Source organism: Trifolium pratense, linkage group LG3 (genome assembly GCF_020283565.1).
Source record: "Trifolium pratense cultivar HEN17-A07 linkage group LG3, ARS_RC_1.1, whole genome shotgun sequence".
Classification (NCBI taxonomy): Eukaryota; Viridiplantae; Streptophyta; class Magnoliopsida; order Fabales; family Fabaceae; genus Trifolium; species Trifolium pratense.
Window position 1 is genome coordinate 10,121,371 of NC_060061.1, and position 22,101 is coordinate 10,143,471.

At 34.3% G+C, this 22,101-nt stretch overlaps 2 protein-coding genes across 11 annotated transcripts; one reads left to right on the forward strand and one right to left on the reverse strand.

Moving 5' to 3' along the window:
- Nucleotides 1-5,374: 5,374 nt before the first annotated feature.
- LOC123917845 (HBS1-like protein) lies at nucleotides 5,375-13,194 on the reverse strand. Of its 9 annotated transcripts, none has more exons than XM_045969711.1 (12): nucleotides 13,105-13,187; nucleotides 12,698-12,900; nucleotides 12,051-12,215; nucleotides 10,874-11,092; nucleotides 10,194-10,271; nucleotides 9,504-10,042; nucleotides 9,295-9,405; nucleotides 8,722-9,209; nucleotides 7,324-7,492; nucleotides 6,139-6,378; nucleotides 5,911-6,045; nucleotides 5,375-5,802 (listed from the first exon to the last, which is right to left on the reverse strand). In XM_045969711.1, exons 2-12 carry the CDS (start codon nucleotides 12,810-12,812, stop codon nucleotides 5,671-5,673), a joined length of 2,391 nt encoding a protein of 796 aa, XP_045825667.1. In that variant the 5' UTR covers nucleotides 12,813-12,900; nucleotides 13,105-13,187; the 3' UTR covers nucleotides 5,375-5,670. The 9 variants fall into 9 exon arrangements, with proteins under 9 accessions (XP_045825667.1, XP_045825666.1, XP_045825671.1 ...); XM_045969710.1 differs by having other exon boundaries at nucleotides 13,001-13,163; XM_045969715.1 differs by lacking the exon at nucleotides 10,874-11,092 and having other exon boundaries at nucleotides 13,105-13,194.
- A 2,359-nt stretch (nucleotides 13,195-15,553) lies between these two features.
- On the forward strand, nucleotides 15,554-21,515 carry LOC123917847 (exonuclease 1). Of its 2 annotated transcripts, XM_045969719.1 has the most exons (15): nucleotides 15,554-15,905; nucleotides 16,139-16,258; nucleotides 16,399-16,522; nucleotides 16,693-16,830; nucleotides 16,966-17,175; nucleotides 17,307-17,482; nucleotides 17,594-17,666; nucleotides 18,488-18,611; nucleotides 18,923-19,125; nucleotides 19,228-19,282; nucleotides 19,393-19,733; nucleotides 19,832-19,874; nucleotides 20,580-20,772; nucleotides 20,861-20,977; nucleotides 21,076-21,515. In XM_045969719.1, exons 1-15 carry the CDS (start codon nucleotides 15,745-15,747, stop codon nucleotides 21,134-21,136), a joined length of 2,139 nt encoding a protein of 712 aa, XP_045825675.1. In that variant the 5' UTR covers nucleotides 15,554-15,744; the 3' UTR covers nucleotides 21,137-21,515. The 2 variants fall into 2 exon arrangements, with proteins under 2 accessions (XP_045825675.1, XP_045825676.1); XM_045969720.1 differs by lacking the exons at nucleotides 20,861-20,977; nucleotides 21,076-21,515 and having other exon boundaries at nucleotides 19,818-19,874; nucleotides 20,580-20,767.
- Nucleotides 21,516-22,101: the final 586 nt, after the last annotated feature.

Below are 22,101 nucleotides of genomic sequence, written 5' to 3' on the forward strand. Positions count from 1 at the left end.
TACTAAACGCTTTCACTTATGTCTTGTTTATTTAGGCCTTGATTATTTCAGAAAACATTATCTATAAGATGTGAGATTTTTTAAGTGAACCATTGAAATTGAGAGATGAAATGCTAGTATGGAGTGATGCATTTTTAAATATAATGGAAACATTTTTTTGACATTTTTATTGTTTCTAAAAAAATACTCACAATTGTTCACTTTAGGAGTATATTGTCTTATTGTTAGAAAGTAAAATTAACACAATTTAGAAAATGTAAAAAGAAAAAGTTCGTAAGTCTTGCATCACTTGTCCATTAAAATGTTAAATAAATATTTTCAATCGACAAACTTTTCGGCTATAAAAAAAAGAGAGACCGATTCTCAAGAAATAATCTTGTTATCAAATTTCTTTATTTCTATCAAACCAAATCACATCAATTAATTTTCTAATAGCAGCAATAATAACAATTTTACATTGTCTGGATCAAGATCTATTACAAATATTCAGAACAATGCCAACAGAGGAGGTGTCAATACAAGGTTAAGAGCAGAAGCAAACCGGGTCCAAAGACTTTTCACAAAAACACAATTCTAAAAAAGATATCGACTAGTCTCCACTTCCTTGTTGCACAAGTTACATTGAGAAACAACATTGCAATCTTTCGCACATACAGTCTCATATGTACGAACTTTTTTGTTAAAAAACCTCCAAACAAGAAGAGACTTAGATGGTTGAATAGACCACATCAACTAATTCATTGTTGATTTTGTTACATTTTTCATTATTGTATTGGATATTCATCTCACATATTATGTTTATTAAAATATTATTGTAATCGTAAATTAAAAAAAAAATTCAATCTAATATACTTATATGTATATTATTCTTACACACAAGCTTATTTAATATAGAACCCATAAAACTGCGGGATTTAAACTATTAAAAAAATATATTTTGGTTTTTTCTAATTTTCCTCGACCACTCACGAGTAATTTTAGACATATCAGTGACATGATTTTTGTTTTCAAATGATAACTCATATGATCATATCTTGCTACCCTTTTTACGGTCCAACGTAAACTTATTCCTTTTCTTTTTTGTTTTCATCGCAATTTGCAAACATTCCTCCATTGATTAATAGAGCAAATACAACATCTATTTGTTTACTCTTCTCTCTTCCATCTCTTTGATCCAATTTTTTATTTATTTATAAAGAATTGAATTTATATTTTTCATTCTCAATATTTTTATTTTTATCTGGAAATTAAAAAAAATACATACATTGTCATTTTTTCAGTGAAGAGTTGAAGGTGAACATACATTTTATTGAATGTTTAATAATCTTTTGTTCACTTATTTAAACAATCATATTTTATCATTTCCTTTTGTCATTTTCCTTCTGCAACTAGTTCAGTTGCGTCGTTTAATCCTTCCCTGAGATCAGTCGCCACACAACATTGTTATGAAATTTGTCTCCGACGGTTGCTCCTAGATCCCCACTCACTTCTAACATTGAACTGACATAAAGACTTTAATTTTTGTTTTAAGTTTCAAGGATTCATTAAAAGATTTTGAAGCTTTATCTGTTATCGGATGGTCTTGTTAAGATCGTTCGTGTTGAACTCATATGCATCGATAAGTTGCTGATCGAAACTATTACCACTCCTATTTCCAATATCAAATGTCATGCTTGTAAAAGAAGCTTTGGTATACTTTGAAGGTGATATTATGCTTCTGGAAATCCTCGTCGTTTGGTCGTAAGAGGACAGGTGGCTCGGATAGAGCCTTCTTCAAATGTTAAAGAGCCTGCTTGCACTCATTGGTCATTCGAACACAACCTCTTTCTTTAGTTACTTGAAAAGTGGGAGCGTGTGTTGTGCGGATTTGGCTACAAAGCGAGATAAGGATGTTAGCATTCCGTTGAGGGTTTGAATTGATTTTTTGTCACTTGGAGTTGGGAAATCAGCAAAAGCACGACATTTGTCGGGGTTTGCCTCAATTCCACGCTCGGTCAGGTAAAATCCAAGGAATTTTCTTGCTCAGACTCCGAAGGTGCACTTTTTTGGATTGAATCTCATATTATATTTTTTGGCTTGCTCGAAGACCTTTCGTAGGTGCTCGACGTGGTCGCTTTCCTCGGGGATTTGACGATCATGTCGTCCATGTATACTTCGAGCATGTCACCGATTTGTCCTCGGAATACTTTGTTTATCATTCGTTGGTATGTTGCTCCAACGTTCTTCAGACCGAAGGGCATTACATTGCAGTCATAGTTGCCGGACTCAGTCGTGCAGGCTGTTTTTTTCCTGTCTGCCATAGCCATTGGAATTTGATAGTACCCTGAATATGCATCCATAAAAGATAATAATTTAAAACCAAGAGTTATCAATTAATCTATAATGCAAGGTAAAAAATAAGAATCTTTGGGGTAAGCCCTATTGAGATCAGTATAATCACAACACATTCTCCACTTTCCATTAGATTTCTTAACAAGTACAATATTGGACAACCAGTTAGTATATCTGGCCTCATAAATGAAATTTGCCTCTAGGAGGTTTTTTACAGCTTTTTCTGCAGCTTACACTTTCTCAAGAGACTGCCCACGCCTACGTTGCACTACATCACTAACAGCAGGATCAATGGTCAGTTGGTGACAGACAACATTGGGGTCGAGCCCGGGCATCTCAGAGGCGTGCCAGGCGAACAGGTCAGCATTTAGAGATACACTACATGTCCTTTATTTATTTTTTTGTTTGTAAAACTTTGGTCCTTTATCTTCTTTTTTTTTGGAACATTTTGGTCTTTATCTTTTTTTACTTCATTCTTCAACCTCGTCGAGGAAAAATGAGAAACACACCGTTAATTTTAGAGAAAAAAAACTACTTCAACAAGAAACACGTCGTTTAATTGTTTGGTAACATTAGACCAAATCCCACAAAAAAAACAACTGAAATTTTTTTTTTCTACCCCAACAATTATACCTTCACCCCTACAAACAATGATTTTTTTCCAATTTTACTCTTTTTATCCTTTGATTTTACCCCTACAAATTTTTCAAACCTGAATACTTAAACAAAAAGAGATCAGGTATGTAAACAATCCATAACAAGATGAGGATTGCTACCGGAAAAGTTTAACCAAGAATCCATTACCAAAATTTTGCAACTCAGAATTTCAACCAAGATAGATAACTACGAAGGCAATGAGAAAGAATTCCAGTGGTCAAAATCTTGAACTAACTTATCCGGTGGTCAAAATTGTAAGCCCGGACAGTTTGGAAAAGAATTCCGAAAGTTGCGACAATTGGATCGTGGCAAAACTACAGATTCCTTTTCTGCATCGCCCATGGCTAAACATAGCAAATATGGTGTTCGTCAAAAAAAAACAAACAGCAATTTGGTGTTAGATCTATTAGTTTACCGATTAAATCCCATCCAAGCACATAATCCAGCGACATCTAATCAAATTGTTTGGATCTTTTTGGCCTAACAACTTCTAAAATTGCCACCGACACTACAAAGCAAGAGATGAGATTTTGGAGTGGTAAAAAATTTTCCACAGAGATTTTTAGGATTTTGAAACAAAACAAGAGATGATATTTTGTTAATGGATGGAAAAGTTGATGAACTTCAATCTGTTCTTAAAAGGAAAAAAGTTGGTGATTCAGAAATGAAAAACCATGTTACCGATCGATTATTGGAGTTTGAGAAGGATATGAGAAAAGAAGCACAAAATCCTTCTTTTGTTGAAAAATGGGTCGGTTCTAAACGCATAATAATCAAATTTGTACCGGAAAAATTCTCTAAAGTAGTCCGGTTTACAAATTTGAATACACAACAATTTAGAATGTATTTTGCAAACCGGAACACTAATGTATACATACCGGAACACTTGTTGCAGGGGTGAGTGGAAAAGTTGAAAAGAAGAGTGAAAAAATAAAGTGTAAAAAATTAAATGCAAAAGGACAAAATTGGAATATTGAATAATTTGTAGGGGTGAAGGTATAATTGTTGGGGTAGAAAAAAAAAATTTCAAAACAACTTACCTTGTTGGGCCTTGATTTAGTACAGGATTTAAATTACCGTAGAACCTTAAATCTACTCTTTCCATCGAGAATTCATACACTGCGAATTTTTCAATCGAAACTGATTGTGTGGAATTGTGAGAAATTTGATTGACCTAAGATTTAAATTGTGATGATAATCAGTTTGTCACCAAAATAAACATAATCGATCGACCTAGTTTTGGTCGTTAAAAATAAATTGTTATGTTCCTTGTAATTGTTGGAGCTGAAATTGTATATTACCGGTAACATATTTTCCAATTTTAATTTTTTTTTTCTTCAATATACACAAAATTTTTCAATCGAAACTGATTGTGTGGAATTGTGAGAAATTTGTTCGACCTAGGGTTTAAATCGTGGTGATAATCATTTTGTTAACAAAATAAACATAATCGATCAACCTAGTTTTGGTCGTTAAAAATATTTTTTTACGTTCCTTGTAATTGTTGGAGCTGAAATTGTACATTAGCGGCGGTAACATGTTTTCCAATTTGCTTGTTCAGAAAAAAAAACATGTTTTCCAATTTTTATCTTTTTTTTTTTTTTTTTTTTTCAGCTACAGCTATTTGATTTCTCATGTTTTCATTATTTTAAAAAATGCATCATCCCCATGTTAGCATTTCATCTCTCAATTTCAACGGTTCACTTAAAAAGTCTAGCATCTTATTAGCAAGTTAAAATAAAAATAGAAAATGTTTACCGAAAATAAACAGAGCTTCAACAAAACATGACATAAGTGAAAAAGTTTAGTTAAATTTAGCACAATGCTGCAATTTCAACCCTTCAATATTGGCATTTTCAGCCAGAGTGAAGGATGAGAATTTATGAATACAGAGGCTTCTGAACTTTGTAATAGAAATTGTATAAGACGGTAGGAACTACACATGCAGATCATTACAGATATTAAGCATAATTAATCTCAAGTTTAACTTGTGAGTCAGCTTCAATGAATTCAACGGGACATGAAAGTTTTTGGTTTAGTGGACAACATCACTTGTGTTTGAGAAAGCTTTCATATGCATTATTGAGAGATATTTTCAAGCACAAGGGTTCTAAGGAGATAATAGCAAGGTTAGTATTTGCTTTTAAGGAATCATAGAAACTTCTCATGTTAGCATGATGTTGTGAAGGAAGAGATTGCAAAAGATTCAAGATGGCTTCCATATTTTTACCGATATTTCTACATGTATCTATAATTTAATTATTAATGCAATGCTATAAGTTTCTTCCGCGGAGTATTTCTCATATAATAGTCCTTTTTTAGGCACTGCTAGTGCTAGGCATCGCATTGACACAAAATTGGTGTTAAGACACTAGGCATCCTCAAAAAAAAAAAAAAAAACTAGGCATGTCATTGCTCTGTTCAACAAGTCTAGACTATTGAAGAACATAGCTCTCTTATGAGTTTATGATACACATTGGATTAAAAACATTTCCAAAAAACAGTTAATTATCTTTACATAATTCACATACCTCAACAAGAATTACATAGCCGCTCATTGTCTCTTCTACCTAAAATTAGATGGCAAACAAGATATGTTTACTGGAACAACATATATGGTATACTAAGTAGGAAACTCTCCAATGTTATCATCTTCTGATCTTTTTGGAGAAATAACATAAATTAACCTTGTTCTTCGATTATTCTTGTCACAAGTCCAACTGCAATTGTTCTTCCTAATGATCTAAGGGATACTCTTCCAAGAGCTTTACATCTAGAAAACTCTACCACACAGACTGGCTCATGCAAAATCACCTGAAAATTTAGAATAATGAAAGTCATTCAAGTTGAGTTAGTTGCATTGTAGATGAAACGATATTCGTATATTCTCATTGAAATAACAAGTTTTGCTATGTTATTCACCTCAATTACTGCACTTTGTTTTGACGTGAGACAGCGAGGGGACTTTTTGGTCACCTTACCGGTCTTGGGATCAAGTACTGACAATATTTTTGAAACTCTAGCAGGTTCCTTTGCATGATGTATATGAAACTCTAACTGGCAATATCGAAAAAATAATGTTGACATTTTTCCCAATAAACAATATCAGAATATTAGAAAATAAAGTGCAAGGAATGTCATAATGCACACCTGGGCGCCGACCAATATGGGACTTGCACCATCCAAGACAAGCAATTTCAACTCCAAATGCTTTGCAATTGCAACAGGAAAATCAGGATGACACAATACGCCTCCAGAAAATACATGACTTCCATCAACACCATGCAATGTTACGGACACGTTATCTCCAGCTCTTGCAACAGAGCAGACATTAGAGTCACGCTCCAATGTGCGTACTGTTCCAACAACATCTGAAGGCATAACTAAAACCTGTAATTATTAAACTTTACAGTTAGAGAAAGAAATAATTTCATTTCACGCAATATTAAGAAGAATTTAAGCATGTGTTTTCATTCCGTACACCATTGTATGTATTACTTTATACAGTAAATACAAAAAGGTTACATTTCCAGGTATATAAACAAATATCACTATCAGCTCCAATCACATCAATAATTCCATCCGAAGAATGAAAAAATGAAACAAAAATAAAGGAGTCCATTAGGATACAATTTTATTGCACCTCTAACATTTGCATAACAATTGACCGTTGGATTCTTTACATCAAATCCGTTCAAGAATCATACATTAGTCTCAACATAAAATGCTAAAGTATTACAAAATGAATTTATACAACAAATGTTGCTATGATATATATGAATTTTTTAAATTGTGATCCATGCTTTATAACTTATTTGCCCAATTTCTTATATAAAAAAGTGATTGCACATTATTAATGTTGCTTGTATAAAATCTTCATGATAAGTAGCACTTCTCACAAGTAATATGAATTATCGAGTCGGTGCATCACTGCATCACAACACTATTTATAGTCTTGTATGGAATTTAATTATTGTGACTGCTGTGTGGTGCCACTAATTTTATTTTTATAATAATGATTTGAAAGGGAAATCACAATAAGTCGATAACGACAACAAACAAATTGATGGTTTGATGTAATTTGTAAATTAATGGACTAAAATGAGCATGTTGATAAAGAAAAAACTAAATAAACACAATAAAAGCATTGGGTGTCATGGACTGCCTTTAACAGAAAGCTATCAATTCATGATAGAAGAAACTTGTTTTTAGATTGTTGTGAAACACTTTTATTTTTTTAATAAACAGAGCACTTTTAATTTGAACTATTAATGTGAATCTTTCATTTGATTTTTTAGCAATAGTAAGTTAGTCACGACATTACTCAGTTTATACCTTTGTTCCACTTCTAAGAGCTCCTGCTTCCAGTTTACCACAAGCAGACACCTGTCCTTGCGCAGTTGATTTGATGATATCACATATCGGCATTAACAGAGGTTTTGCGAATTCTCTAGTAGGAGGTTGTAATGAATCAATTGCATCTAACAGATAAGGTCCAGTATACCTGTTTCACAATTAAGCAACCATCATTTTTTAGCATATTGTAAAATGCATATATGCACTCTTTGATTTCCTATCAATAATATATAAATCGGCTCCTTCGGAAACCATTTAAGTTAGGGTTCACCATAGCCAACAACTAGTAATTAAAACACAAATTGTAGATTTTAGTCTAAACCATTATATATTTTAACCCCCAATAAACAAAAGCATAATAGAAAGAACTCAATAGCCAACAACTCAAAAGTGTTTTTAATAAATTATTGTCTAATGCTAACTTTTATTCTAATCTTGTAAAGAAAATTGTAAAAGATAATAGTTTTTTAACTTTTAAAAACATGTGTTTGTATCATCCCCATCCACTGAAGCCATATCCTGCAATATCATGTCGCAATTTCATGCATATCCAATATGTATCTGATACTTCCCCCATTTTGGTATATCTGGACTTCAATGGTTACCATAGTTTACCCTAGTTTATCAACATGCAGTAGTGAACATGTAGTAATCCTCTTAGAAATGGGTATTGGGCTTAACTCATCCTTACAAAACCGGCTTGTAAGGTGAGGATTGCCTCTAGTATATAAACACTTAGTCAGACCATCTCGCAACCGATGTGGGACTTCTTAACACACCCCCTCGCGTCCAGCGCTATTGTGCTTGGTACGCGGATATAAATGGTAGGTGGCCCGATATCGGGTGGCCCAACGGATCTTGGAGAGGCTCTGATACCATCTTAGAAATGGGTATTGGGCTTAACTCATCCTTACAAAACCGGCTTGTAAGGTGAGGATTGCCTCTAGTATATAAACACTTAGTCAGGCCATCTCGCAACCGATGTGGGACTTCTTAACAAATCCAATGCAAAATGCTTACCAATTCAATGTCTAGATGATTGCAACTACATACATAAAATATAAGTCACTCACTGTATGAACAGGTAAATAAAACCCCTCACCCTACTGGTCCCCAGACACCATGAACAGGATATCAAGTTTCATCTTGTATTTCAAAGTGCAAAATTATGGTTTTTGAAATTCAAATTAATAGCACCCTCCCCTTCCTCTTTGTCCATTCCTTCTCCCAGATATTGTTAAATATCAGAGAGGAAAAGTGCCTAGGTCTTTTTTATTTTGAACACTTCTACATAACTGCTTATGTCACAATTCCATAACATTATTCATTGCCCACAAAGGGAAGTTAAGATCACATCTAGAGTAATCAGTGACATACCAGTTTTTGAAACGAGCATCAGAAGGGGATGCCACCAAATTTTGATTTTCCATGGCACTCAAGGGAATCCATGAGAGAGAAGAATCTTTGAACCCACATGAACGGAGAAAAATTCCCAGCTGATGTCTTATAAAATCAAAACGGTCTTTGGAGAATGCTACAGCATCCATCTTATTTACTGCAACTATAACATGGTCTACACCAAAACTTCTTATAAGTTGTGCATGTTCCCTTGTTTGTCCTTTGCCACCATCCATACCAGCTTCAAATGCACCAAGTGAGGCATCTATAACAAGAATTGCAGCATCAGCTTGTGTAGCTCCAGAAATCATATTTGGGATAAAATCTTTATGACCAGGAGAGTCGAGCACAACAACGTGATATTTCTTAGTGTCAAAATATGCCACAGCTACTGTCATGGTTATTCCCCTTTCCCTTTCTTCAGAACTTTCATCAAGTGCCCAAGCATAAGCAAAGGATCCTTTGCCCTGATTAAAAGAAAAGAAGGAACAGAAATTGACACATGAATTCATCAAGCACTAAAGAATAAAAATGACTCCACAATGAAATTACCTGTAACTTGGCCTCCTTTTCATTTTTGTGCATTTCTTTCTTGGAAATTCGTCCCAATAGGTGTAATAACCTACCGGATAGTGTTGATTTTCCAGAATCAACATGACCAACCTACAATTAAGTGATTAACAAATTAAGCACTGAGAGATTTCTTCCATGAAATATAGTCCTGGAATATATGAAAGAATAAACCTAAACCATTTGCATACAATTGCAAGATTCAACTGAGTCAACGTATCTTCAGACTGTTGAGGGAGCATCCACTTTTCTGGCTGGTAAGGAACTTGTTTATGAGGTCCCTTAGCATTAGTATTATCAGAATTTCCAGATCTTTCATCAAGAACCATGTGGTTGAAACTGCTGGAAGCACTTTCAGACTTTCCGTCTTTGTTAGAAGACAAACTAAGCTTATCACTTTCTTCGACTTTTGGCAGTGCGGACAAACTACCAGACTTTTCTTTGTTTGACTGGGTACCATGTGTACCATTTTTCGAAGAATTTATTCTATTTGCATTATCTCCTTTGTCCTTTGGCAAAGATGATGATAAGCTGTTTAAAGTTTCACCAATTGTTTCAAGATTAATTTCTACATTTTTGGAAAGCTTGTTCTTGGCTGCACTATCCTGCTTGTTCTTTTGCATCAAGGATGATAGGTTATCTAGACTTTCAGCATTGGATTCTACAGCAAGTTCTTTCTTCTCTCTACTGCTTGATGAAAGCTGAGAATCTTTAGAGTTTTTAACTTTGTCTGAAAGCATACAGAAATAAGATACATTAATATTTATCCAAAAGGAACTAAAACATGAAGATACTAACTATGGGGAAAAAATATTAAATTTTTCATTTTTAGGTTAGGGTGCCAAAGTTACAGCCTGAAGACAGGGTTGAAGGAGGGATACCTTTCAAACCCTTTTTTGAAGAATGTAGGCCAGTAAAAACCACATCATCTGGGGATGGAACGTCAAATTTGAAAGGATCTGTGCACCCCAAGAAAAAAGTTTTTAGAACTATTTTTTCAAAATGAATGGATAAATAAGGTTTGCTCACAAGGAATTCCAAGAACTAAAACAGGACATCGTTAAAACAAACTCAAAGCTTCACCTAATAAGATCTTTTATTCTAATTAATACTCCTTCCGTCTCATATTAAATACATATTTGGAATATTTGCTTGTGTCATATTATTTGTCATTTTAGAATACCAATGAAGCATTACTTACACCTTTTTCGACTAATACCCTTATTTATTGTATTAGAATCCGTCTCATATTAAATACATATTTGGAATATTTGCTTGTGTCATATTATTTGTCATTTTAGAATACCAATGAAGCATTACTTACACCTTTTTCGACTAATACCCTTATTTATTGTATTAGAATCCACCTAACTACTTTATTAATAAGGATATGTTAGTCAATGAAGCTCATTTATCATGGAAATGAGTACACTCCATAACTTTCTTAAGTGTGCATAGCCTTAAAAGGCATTTACTATGAGACGGAGGAAGTATTACATAAAAGTCGAATATCGTAGAAACTACTCTAATTCTACAAATGTATATTAAGATTTGTAAAGACCTATATTTAAAGAGGTATGGCTTTGAGTATTAAAATCCTTATGAATTTCATGAAATTCGCCTTGGACATTCTCAAACTTGTAGATGTTACTGCCATCTGTCCAAAAACCAACATCCCGCATTGGAAATAATACAACCTCTTTGGGAATCTGTTGTGGTAATGGTTGAAAAAGAGACCTGGCCAACTTGGATGCTCCAGGAGTTTTGTTTATATCTCCAACTGCATCAAAGAGATTGTTCAGAGCAGGTTATAGGCATATCATGTCCATTGTTGTAAACCTAGCACTATAAAGTGTGGGAAATACAGAGAGGTAAAGTTTAGATCTCTACTATCACTTTGAAATTTGGCTATAGTTGAATTCCCTCTAAGTAGTCAAAACCAGGACAATGACTATCATGAGAACTAAGAGCAATTAATTATTTAAATTCATTGGCCATCCTTCTGCTCTTGCAGAGAACTTATTAGGGAGGGGATTATGATAGGCTCTCCCCTAGCTTGAGAGTTTTTAAAAAGGAGGGGAAGGGTTTGGAAAGTTTAAGAACCCTCCAAAAGCCATCCTCCGTTGCTTTTTACAGTTCCCTCAAATTACGGGATTTCAAAGGAAAAATAACACAATGTGCTAAATTTACAGTTTGTAAAACCATTCACCCAAGGCGTTCGTGATTTGGTATAGAGAAAAGGAGATCTGCAACATTGTTCTTGCTATCTAAAGCATCGTTTTTATGTGTAGTGGACGCAACGACGTTGGGCAAGCTCCTCTGCTTCCCAGATTTGGGCCCCAGCCTCGAGAAGCACAACAAGGATGCAAACTACGAGATGTACCAGGACAAAAACTTCAACTACATACTGACAAGTGGATTTGTTCGAGAACTATTCATAGGAGGAGAACACTGTGGCGAATAACTTGTGGCACAGCCACAACTTCACCGGCCACAAGGACAGTCTCCAGCTATGACATGGAGGTAACGCATTGGACCAGAACTTCCACGCCTCTGTAAGAGCAACAGGAAGTTCAAACACTGTCCAAACACGGACCTCCATTTCACATCTTTATATATATGAAGCGAAGGAAATTTCTTCATGATTACTATCAACTTTTACAATTTTCAAAAAATCCAGTTTATGTACTGTTTGTGGCTAAATTATTTACTAAATTATTTTTCAATAATTGGATTACCTGTTTTGTTACTGTTGGAAGTTCCATTGTTAACCAAGGGATAACGCATAACGCCACAAATATCACACGAAGTCATACTCTCATCATTGTCATAAGTACAAATGGAGCATCCCCAAACTCCAGTCTTGATGGTCTCTTGCTTTGTATCAGGCCCTTCTCCTGCTCCTGTTACAACAGACAAATGCTATATGAGGTTTGTAAACTATCATTACCAAGCAAACAGTAACTGATATGGACAACAAATCATACTCAACAGAGGATAAAGCCTATTGTAACAACAAAAAACTAAGTCTAACAAGTGATAGAAAACACATTACTAATACTAACTAGTAACTAATTCAAGTAAAAAAAAAATCTAGTAGTAGTAGTAGTAACTAACAACAATGTCAAAATTCAAGAATTTGAAATGTGTTAACAAGTGTAACTTTTATTTGGCTTCGAAAAACTAAGCAATTGCATACTCACTGAACCTCTAACTGCCTTAACAACCTACCCTAACTAATTTTGTTCCTTCTATGTACTTCTAACACATGTGAAACATCATCATCATCATCATCATCATCATAATAATTGATAAGATATAACAAATAAAAAGTAAGCAAAAACGAGTAATACTGTAATCAAGATAAAGTAAGTAACTAACTAACCATAATTATTATTATTATTATTATTATCAGTGTCAACATCATAATCATAGTCATCATCATAGTCATCATAGTCATCATTGTCGTAATCAAATCCATAGTTAACTTTACGAGGCATGATTTTGAGAGCAAACTGAGTCACATGTGAATGAAGCACTCTGACTCTAATGGTGCTCGCGAAAGAAGAAAACTGTAAAACCTAATTGCTGAAAACAAAAACAGTGGATCAATTCAGAAACATAAATAAATATATTGGAATTGAAAAGGAAGAAGAAAAAAAGATGAATTGGGTTATTAATAAGAAACCTTAATAAATCTGAATCGAGAAGAAAATAGGGTTTGTGAATTGAATAAAGAGGAAAGTGGGGTTTTTAAAACACAAGTGCGATCGGAACTGAAGAACCACTTACATTGCCATCTCTGCCTTCTTCTTCTACTAACTTCTAATCCACCCAAACAATGTACTATGTATTCGTTCTGATAAAATTTGATTAAATTATAAAATAGATTTTTTTAATAATAAATATAAAATAGATTTGATTCAATTATTTTTGACCAAAAAATATTAATAAAAAGTGTAATTTTATATATTTTAATATTTTATTTAAACATTTTTTTTTGTTGATTGATGAAATAAAAATACATCGAAAACTCACACACAAAGTGAAGGGGATCTAAATTCTGTCAGTCGAAATATGATTTATGGATATTTAAACTTTTTATTTACTTATTTTAAAATTTGATACAGTTATAGCAACAATGACTTTTTGTTGAATTTTCACAGTAGGATATTTGTAAAAATTAAGACGATTCATCTTGATTATGTTAAACTCATCACAATTTCAAACATGCATTGAATCAAACTCATTGCAAGTGTAAATTAGCAATAATGCATGACACGAAAAGGAGGTATAAGAAGTGTACTTTATATAAACTCGCAAGAAATATTTTGGAGGAGGATTCGTAGTTAGTGACCTAAATACTCATCAAAGGTATAATTAAAAGTCTCAGTGAACTATGTAACTGATGTCATTCTAACATACTACATGAGTGCAGTTTTTATTGTAGTCTATTTAGTGATGAGTCGTAGAGAATGATTAATTAAATTATGAGTTTATGGCATTTTTATATGGTTCAATATTGCTATGCTATAGAAGCAAGGTTAGGAGATTGCGACCAACCAAGATGTCATGGTAAATAGTTGGCAAAATTATATTTTTAGTCTGTTAACTTAATTTCAAGTAACAATTTTTTTTAACGAAGAAAATTTGCTTACATGGAGCAAAGGTAGAAATGAGGCGTACAATTTAAAGTTCGCCTATATTACAATGTAATGAAGAGTCGATCGATAAAATAATGTTTGGAGTTGGAGGGGAATAAATGTTGATTTAGAGCCCAAAAATATCACAAAATAAAATTTTAGCCCAAGAATTCACTACTACATAAACAACAACTCTATTTAAAAGAGGCAAAAGAAAAAATTTCGAGACATTTAGAAACTAGTATACTCTATTACGAGTAACACTTGCTTGGGCACAAAATATAAACACACACAAATAAAAAAATTAAAAGAAAAATAAAATTGTCACATCAAATTATATTATTTTAATTATTTTTTATTTTTATTTTTATTTTTTTGTGAGCGATTTGGCCGTCTGTTTGCTTTATCAGAGACCAAATTGCGTACGATGACTGAGATGTTCTCGTTAGGGTGGGGGATGGATGGGGCGGCTTGGGTTTGGCGGAGGCAGTTGAGGGCGTGGGAGGAGGACATGTCGAGAGAGTGTCAGTTTTTACTTGCTAACATTTCTTTACAGGCACATCATTTAGATAGGTGGCAGTGGCAGCCAGATCCTGACACAGGTTATACTGTTCGAGGAGTTTACCAGCTTTTGACTACTCGTGATTCGGTTACTATGGATGATGCAACTCATCTTATTTGGCATCCTCAGATTCCTTTGAAGGTATCCATCTTTGTGTGGCGTCTACTTCGTGACAGGTTACCTACAAAGACAAACCTGGTTTTTCGAGGCATCATATCTTCTTCAGCACAGGTGTGCGTAGCTGGTTGTGGGGAGGCAGAGTCGGCTCATCATTTATTCATCTCTTGTAGTTTCTTTGGTTCTCTTTGGGCCTTGGTATGCACGTGGATTGACATTTCTTTGACGGACTCTAGTACTATCCGGGACCACTTTGTTCATTTCACATCATCATTGTGTGGTTCTCGGGCACGCCGGTCTTTTTTACAGCTTATTTGGCTTGTCAGTGTATAAGTCATATGGACGGAAAGAAATCATAGATTGTTCAGAGGATCAACTAGCACTTCCCTTCAGTTATTGGACAAGATCAAGTTATTCTCGTATAGGTGGTTGAAGTCAACGAATGTTACTTTGGCTTTTAAACTACCATAGCTGGTGGTCGAGTCCTTTGTTATGTTTGAGCCTTGTATGATTTTGATCTTTATCTTTTTCTTCCCGTCTCTTTGTAAACTCTGGTAGCTCATCTAGGCACACCTTGTGCTGAGGTGACCATTTTTAGTTAATATATATCTCATTTTAGCTTATTCAAAAAAAAATTTAATTATTTTTTATTTTTATATTTTTGTTTTTTGATGTGTGCCCAACAAATCATATTAGGGTTCTGCTTATTAAAAAATTTCTCCACTATTATAAAGGGATTGTAAATGAAATTGATGAACGCCCTTCTAAATCTAATACTATTGAGTTTGACTTAATTTTACAAATATAATTCATAAATGAAATAATTTTGTTTCACTAAAAAAAAAACCTTTAATTTTAAATTTTGTGAAAAAAGAAAAGTATATATTTTTTTTTTTATTTAAAAAAGGAAAGTGAGAGATGGATGAGTGGAGTGGAGGGGGATCAAAATCCAATCCCAAAAATCAAAGCTTTCCCGCCAGAATTTCTAGTGAGCGCGTCTCTCCAATCTAGAAAACCAAGAGTCGCGGTGTAATGAATGTGTAGTACCACACCACACCACGGTGAGTGAGTGAGCGAGTGAGTTTCTGTAAACTGCGAGTGAGAAGTGAAATGGGAATCCAAGGTCTGTTACCGCTATTGAAATCCATAATGCTTCCAATTCACATCAAAGACCTTCACGGCTGTTCTGTCGCCATCGACACCTATTCCTGGCTTCACAAGGGAGCCCTTTCTTGTAGCACTGACCTCTGTAAAGGAATACCCACTTCTAGGTCAGCCCACATTTCATTTATTTTGTTTCACTTCAATTTCATTTAATTTGTGTTCAATTGTAAAAGGGGCAACGCAAAACCCTTTTTTTTTTGTTGGGTTTTTATTGATTTTGTTATTTGGTAGAAAATTAGTGAGTAAAAATTTGATTTTTTTTTTTTTGTGGGTTTGGAGTTTGGATTGAATTTATGGGGTCAGAAAAGGGATTAACTAGATATATTGTGTTGTGTTACAGGCACATTGAGTATTGTATGCATAGAGTGAATTTGCTTCGCCATTATGGTGTTAAACCTATTCTTGTATTTGATGGAGGTCTTTTACCAATGAAGATTGAACAAGAGAATAAGCGTCAAAGGTACTTTCTCTTAGGTCATCATGAGTACACTGATTTATTAGCTGCTTTGCAATCTTATAATGTTATCAATCATCCTTATTGTTGCTTTTTGCACCTTTTTTTTGTTCCGGTGATGAGTATTCTCTATGCTGTAAGTGCAGGTCTAGAAAGGATAACTTTGAACGTGCAGTTGAACATGAATCGAATGGAAATTCTAAAGCTGCATATGAATGCTACCAGAAAGCTGTTGATATTTCACCTCTCATTGCGCGAGAACTGATTCAGGTAGAATGAAATTTGATTTATAGGTGTTGGTCTGGTTGATGTTAAGGAGACAATAGAATAGTCTGTTACATACATACTTGGTTACATTCGTGTTTCATTTGGATACATTAAACAAATGTAATTACATTTTCTACTAAATGTTGAGACCGTGCTTTTTGTGTGTGTGGAAGGTATTGAAGCAGGAGAATGTACAGTATATTGTTGCTCCTTACGAGGCAGATGCTCAAATGACGTTCTTGGCAGTTAGCAGACAGGTTGATGCAGTTATAACTGAAGACTCTGATCTTATACCATTTGGTTGCCCAAGAGTGAGTTTTGAACAAGCTTAAGTTAACATACAATTATACAAATGTCTTGTGTTATCTGTATTAGTAGTTTATGTTACTGCTTAATTTGACAGACTCACTGAATTTTGCTGGCTTTGTTTTTCCCATTCAAATTAGATTATCTTTAAAATGGACAAGTTTGGTCAAGGTGTTCAGTTTGAGTATTCCATGCTACAAAAGAATAAGGAGCTTAATTTTGAAGGCTTCAACAGACAAATGCTTCTTGAAATGTGTATTTTGAGTGGCTGTGACTATCTTCCGTCCTTGCCAGGTATGGGTCTCAAAAAGGCCCATGCAAGCATTAAAAGATTTAAAAGTTATGACATGGTAAGAATGACTAACACAGTTGACAGGCATGATTATTCAAGACCAGAAAACCAATACATATTTGCACACACACAAACATCTTTTAGATATTTTCTATACAAAATTTGTTGTAATTCTGATGCCTTGTACAGGTTCTTAAGCACTTGAAATACAATGGTGTTTCTGTACCTCCCTCTTATGAAGAGTCATTCAGAAAGGCTATACTTACTTTCCAATACCAACGAGTTTATGATCCAGTTAGCGAAAGTATTGTCCATTTGGCTAATATACCCGAGGATGTTGGTGACGAGTTAGACTTTTTAGGCCCATATCCTTTAAAGATTTTGTTAGCATTTTGTATTGAAATATTGATATAAATTTGTTACATTTTGTTAATCATCTGAGATCTTACTTAAAGTATTACCTTAACCTGACATACACCCTTGCCAAAAGATATAGCACAAGGAATAGCAGAAGGTGATCTTGATCCAATTACCAAAATGCCATTTGAGGTACACCATCTAATTGTTATTTATCTTGATGCATACTTTGCATATGTCGTGCGTGTTTGTTAGAATCAATATATGAGTTTCGCTACCTTAAACCTCTTCATTTTTTGGTCAACATAATTTGATTTATTTCATTTGTTCAGTTTTGGAATATGATGATCAACTCAATGAAATTGAAAGCAAATGGATTTTGATGATTGTAGAAATATGATTGACAACAATTGAAAAGACCGATCAATAAATGTCGCCTTTGTGTTTGCATGGGTGTAAATTAATGTTTGATATCTGCATATAACTTGGATGATGTTTTCAATCTTATAACATAATGTTCTATACACGGGTTTTCTTGGTAATTAGTATCACCATCATACATTCTTTTAGTGAGATAATAGTTTAATACTGTGATAAGATGCATGATTATATGCTCAAGAAGTCATATCTAGAAGAAAAGGAAGATGCAAATATATGGCTAACATATTTTAATAAATAAATATCAAGGTGATAGGTACCAGATATGTTGGTATTAGGAATAAGAAATAATGGAGCTCTGATCCTTACAATCAGAGAACATTACTCTGTAAAACTTTGTATGAAAGATAAAAATGCAGAAAACTGGAGAACAATATAGGAGATGGCTCCTTGTTAAGCTGCTAAGCTTGTCCTAACCTTCCCCCCCGTAAAATATTCCTTACCCTCTTACGCCCCCACACTACACTTTATCGCAGGCTTATCACAAGGCACAGCTGTATGTTCTTCAATCTTTTATAGTGTACTTCTTGTTTAAAGGTATTGTTTATTGATGTCTATTTCTTTTGCAATGCCAGGGAGATAAGTTTGTTGCCAGATTGGAAATTGCAGGAACTAGTCAATTCAAAACACTTAATTCTGAGAGGGTGAAGAAAAAGATTGATCTGCCTGTGCAGAAGAATCTATTGACCAAGTATTTCTGTATCCTCTAAAACATTCTTCTTTTATTGATTTTGATGAGTTTAGCATGTTTGGAAGGGAGGAATTTGCATTCCAAGGTTCACAGAGATACTTCCTGATGCCGTTGACACTTTAGCTGGCATTTTTTTTTAATAAAAAATTAGATTAGATTATATAGCATCCAATTAGGTCAAGAAAAGGCAATCAGTTATTCAAGTTAAAACAATTTATAAAGACACTGAATATTGAAAGTTTCTTCACATGATATACTGCTGCTTTTCGGAAGCTTTTTTCTATTCCTTCTTAAAGTAATTTTTCCTTAGCCGCGAAAGGTTTTGCATCTCTTGAAGCAAAGAGGGAATTCAAAGCGCCTAGAACGTCACCTACTATTGCTAATCAAAGTACACCGATTTCCTCTTCGGTCAATTCCCCACAACATCAGACTTTAGAAGCTGCTGCTCGTGAAACAATGAACTCTGCTGCATCCACAGTTGACCCTGAGAGCTGTGGCAGTGACTCTCCTCCTAATTGCTATGTAAGTTACCCGAACTAGGGAAGTATAATAGTGAAAACACTGGTCATTGTTGCTAGTTAATTCTTGGTTATTTTCTAACATATTCTTTCCTTTTTTCATTAGATTGAAAACCATTTTTCCACCAAAAGTTCAGAGCTTATAGAATCACAATATCACGGTAAGATAAGCCAGTTAGTTTTCTTTGGGTGGAAAACAATACACCATTATTCCTTTTTATGTGTTGGCTGATGCTCACTTCTTTTTCTGTGAATTGAGTATCTATTGCAGGAGAGAAGAAGGGAAGTCCCGATCATACAATATTGAGACAGCCCAGGCAGCCAATTCATAAACCTTGTCTGGGGTTACATAAAGATCATGAGCTCACAAATGTCCAAAATAAAGTCGAAGAAAAAACCAAGGAGACAAAAAGAAAGGTAATTGTAAGGAGTCCTTATTTTCAGCAGAAGCAAGTAGAAAAGAGTGCTAGTGATGAGAAACAGGAGCCACTGTCCTCTGGCATCGTCATTGATGAGAGAAAAAATGGCATATATGGCGGAGATTTATGTAACAACCAATTAAAGACTAAAGACTTGAAAAGGAAAGTCCCCCCTAATGATAGTATTCAAAGTGTAAGATTTTTTTCACTTTGAACCTTTTGTTTTCTTTAACACTTTCTCCTATTATATTTATGTTGCGATGGTTTGAATTTCTAGAGGAAAATTTGCAGGCCAGGCAAATGCATCATCCTACTTCATCTACTCATGATAATGGTATAAATATTTTTTTTTGGTTTCACCCTTAGTGAAAGTTATTTCATATGTTCGTTTACCTTCACAAGTAAATAGCCAATATTAATTATCTTGCTATTTCAGCTATTATGTTCTTTGCTATCATTGTCATTTTATTTGTTCCATGTGGTGGCTGCTATTGTTGTTATTATTGCATCATCATCTTTTATGACAAGACTTTGTAACTTAAATAAAAGCTTTTCTTGTATATTGATTGACTAGTTCAAGAAAATGAAGTATTTTAATATGAACATTACTATTACTGGTTAGTTATTTTGTAGGCTAGTTCTATGGTACACAAATGAGATAAGTCTTGCATCATGCACATGTTAGTTTCAATTATTGGATCAATAAATCCCACCATTGCGTCGTCAAATGAGATATGATGAGACTTATTAATAGTGAAAAACACACTTGTGCATGGTGCAAGACTATTTTACTTGTGGACATTAGACAAAGCCTATTTTGTATATTATAAACCTTTTGACATATTAAATGATATTAACTTGTCTTGCATTTTGCAAACCAGAATCTTAGGTACTTTTATGCCTAATATGACATGTTTTAAACGAAATAGATGACAAAATGATACAGTGGAGGAAAGGACGAGTCAAATATTTAAATAGATTAATATAGGTGTAGTCATGAAAGGAAGCATCTCTGAATTTTGATATTGCTTGAATTTAGGTTGCTCTGATCATAATGTTGAAGAAGAAAAATTTGGGACAAACATTTCCCATATAGGCCATTATTCAGAAATAGCCGAGAAGTCTTTGGACAGATTTGCCTCTGTAATATCGGCTTTTAAATATACCTCTGGCTCTCGTGTCAGTGGTCTCCGTGCTCCTCTGAAAGATGTCCGCAACACCCATAATAATAGGTAATGAATTTCTGCCATGATACTACTGGATTCATTGTCCCCTTGGAGTTTCATATCATATCGTGATTTGTGAACATCCTTATCATAGGCCAGCAGCTGTGGATTTTAGCCAATTTGCATATGTGCCAAAACCAACAAAGACTCGAAGAGTAGCTCCTGATACTAGAAGAGTAGCTCCAGATACCCACAACACTCGTAAAACTAGGTAATGTATTGCTGCCATAATCTGATATTCATTGTCCCGTGGAGTTTCATATCAATATCATGATTTGTGACCATAATATACATCTGTTTATCATATAGGCCAACAGCTGTGGACTTGAACCAGTTTGCATATGTGCCAAAACAAAGACTAGAAGAATAGTTCCTGGAAATTAAACCAGATTTGGGGTTATGCCATCCTTTGGAGACCACTTTGCCCTAGTCAAGACCTGTATTGAGTTAATTCTTATTTGGCAGCTGTATATTGTATTTTGATTCAACCCCACTAATTTACTTGGGATTTGGGAATTAGTTGTCTTGATGTGTTCTTCACATAGTACCACACCCAGGGGCCAGGGAAAACTTTTGCATTATTAAACAGTGGAAGCTTTAGTTAGGTGGTTAGTTATCTTCATTGCTGGTTGTATTGTATATCACAAATAGTTGTATGTCACCATGCTCAGTACTTTTCATTTATTGATACCAATTGAAAAATGGAAATAGCAGTTTTCTGTCAATTGTTTCATAATCTTTCAAGGTTATAACTTATAAGGTGCTCAACTGGTTTTTGTGATTTACAAATTATGCAACGTGTTGTTTACGTTAGATTCGTTAAAACCTTGCCTCCTTTTGATTGGGGTGAAGGTTGCGATAGCAGGTTAAATGTCGTTGATGCTCATGTACCTTAAACCAATCAAGAAGACGTGACTTTCTAATTTATAAATTACAACTAAATTTTCATCAAGCAGTATTTAACATTCTGTGCCATCTACAGTTAACAATGTGGAAACAGTTTACATGCAGAACTTATCATGTGTTTACATGCCATGTGGGATTTTGAAAGTGACAAGTATGGATTCATTCCATTTAGGGATAAATGAATGCTGATTGATGGAGTATTGATGATTTGGTTTTTCCTCCTTTGACAGCTAGTTTTAAGGGAGTTTCCCCAAATGTTTTTTTGGGATTTTTTTCCCAAAATATACCCCTCTCCCTCTCTTATTTCCCGTAATACCCCCCTCTCAATTTTATTTCCCGTAATACACCTCTGACAGAAGACAAACTTGGTAGCACCATTTGAAATGGCTACATGGCCATGTGATAGCGCCATTTAGAATGGCTACATTG

Excerpts from the sequence above, each read along its gene's own strand:
- LOC123917847 (XM_045969719.1), top strand. The coding sequence starts at position 15,745 with ATGGGAATCCAAGGTCTGTTACCGCTATTGAAATCCATAATGCTTCCA. Across the intron at positions 15,906-16,138 it reads AAAGGAATACCCACTTCTAG|GCACATTGAGTATTGTATGC; the intron begins GTCAGCCCACAT and ends GTTGTGTTACAG. Across the intron at positions 19,734-19,831 it reads CTAATGATAGTATTCAAAGT|GCCAGGCAAATGCATCATCC; the intron begins GTAAGATTTTTT and ends GAAAATTTGCAG.
- LOC123917845 (XM_045969711.1), bottom strand. The coding sequence starts at position 12,812 with ATGCCTCGTAAAGTTAACTATGGATTTGATTACGACAATGATGACTAT. Across the intron at positions 12,216-12,697 it reads TAATAATAATAATAATTATG|GAGCAGGAGAAGGGCCTGAT; the intron begins GTTAGTTAGTTA and ends CTGTTGTAACAG. Across the intron at positions 9,210-9,294 it reads AAAAGGAGGCCAAGTTACAG|GGCAAAGGATCCTTTGCTTA; the intron begins GTAATTTCATTG and ends TCTTTTAATCAG.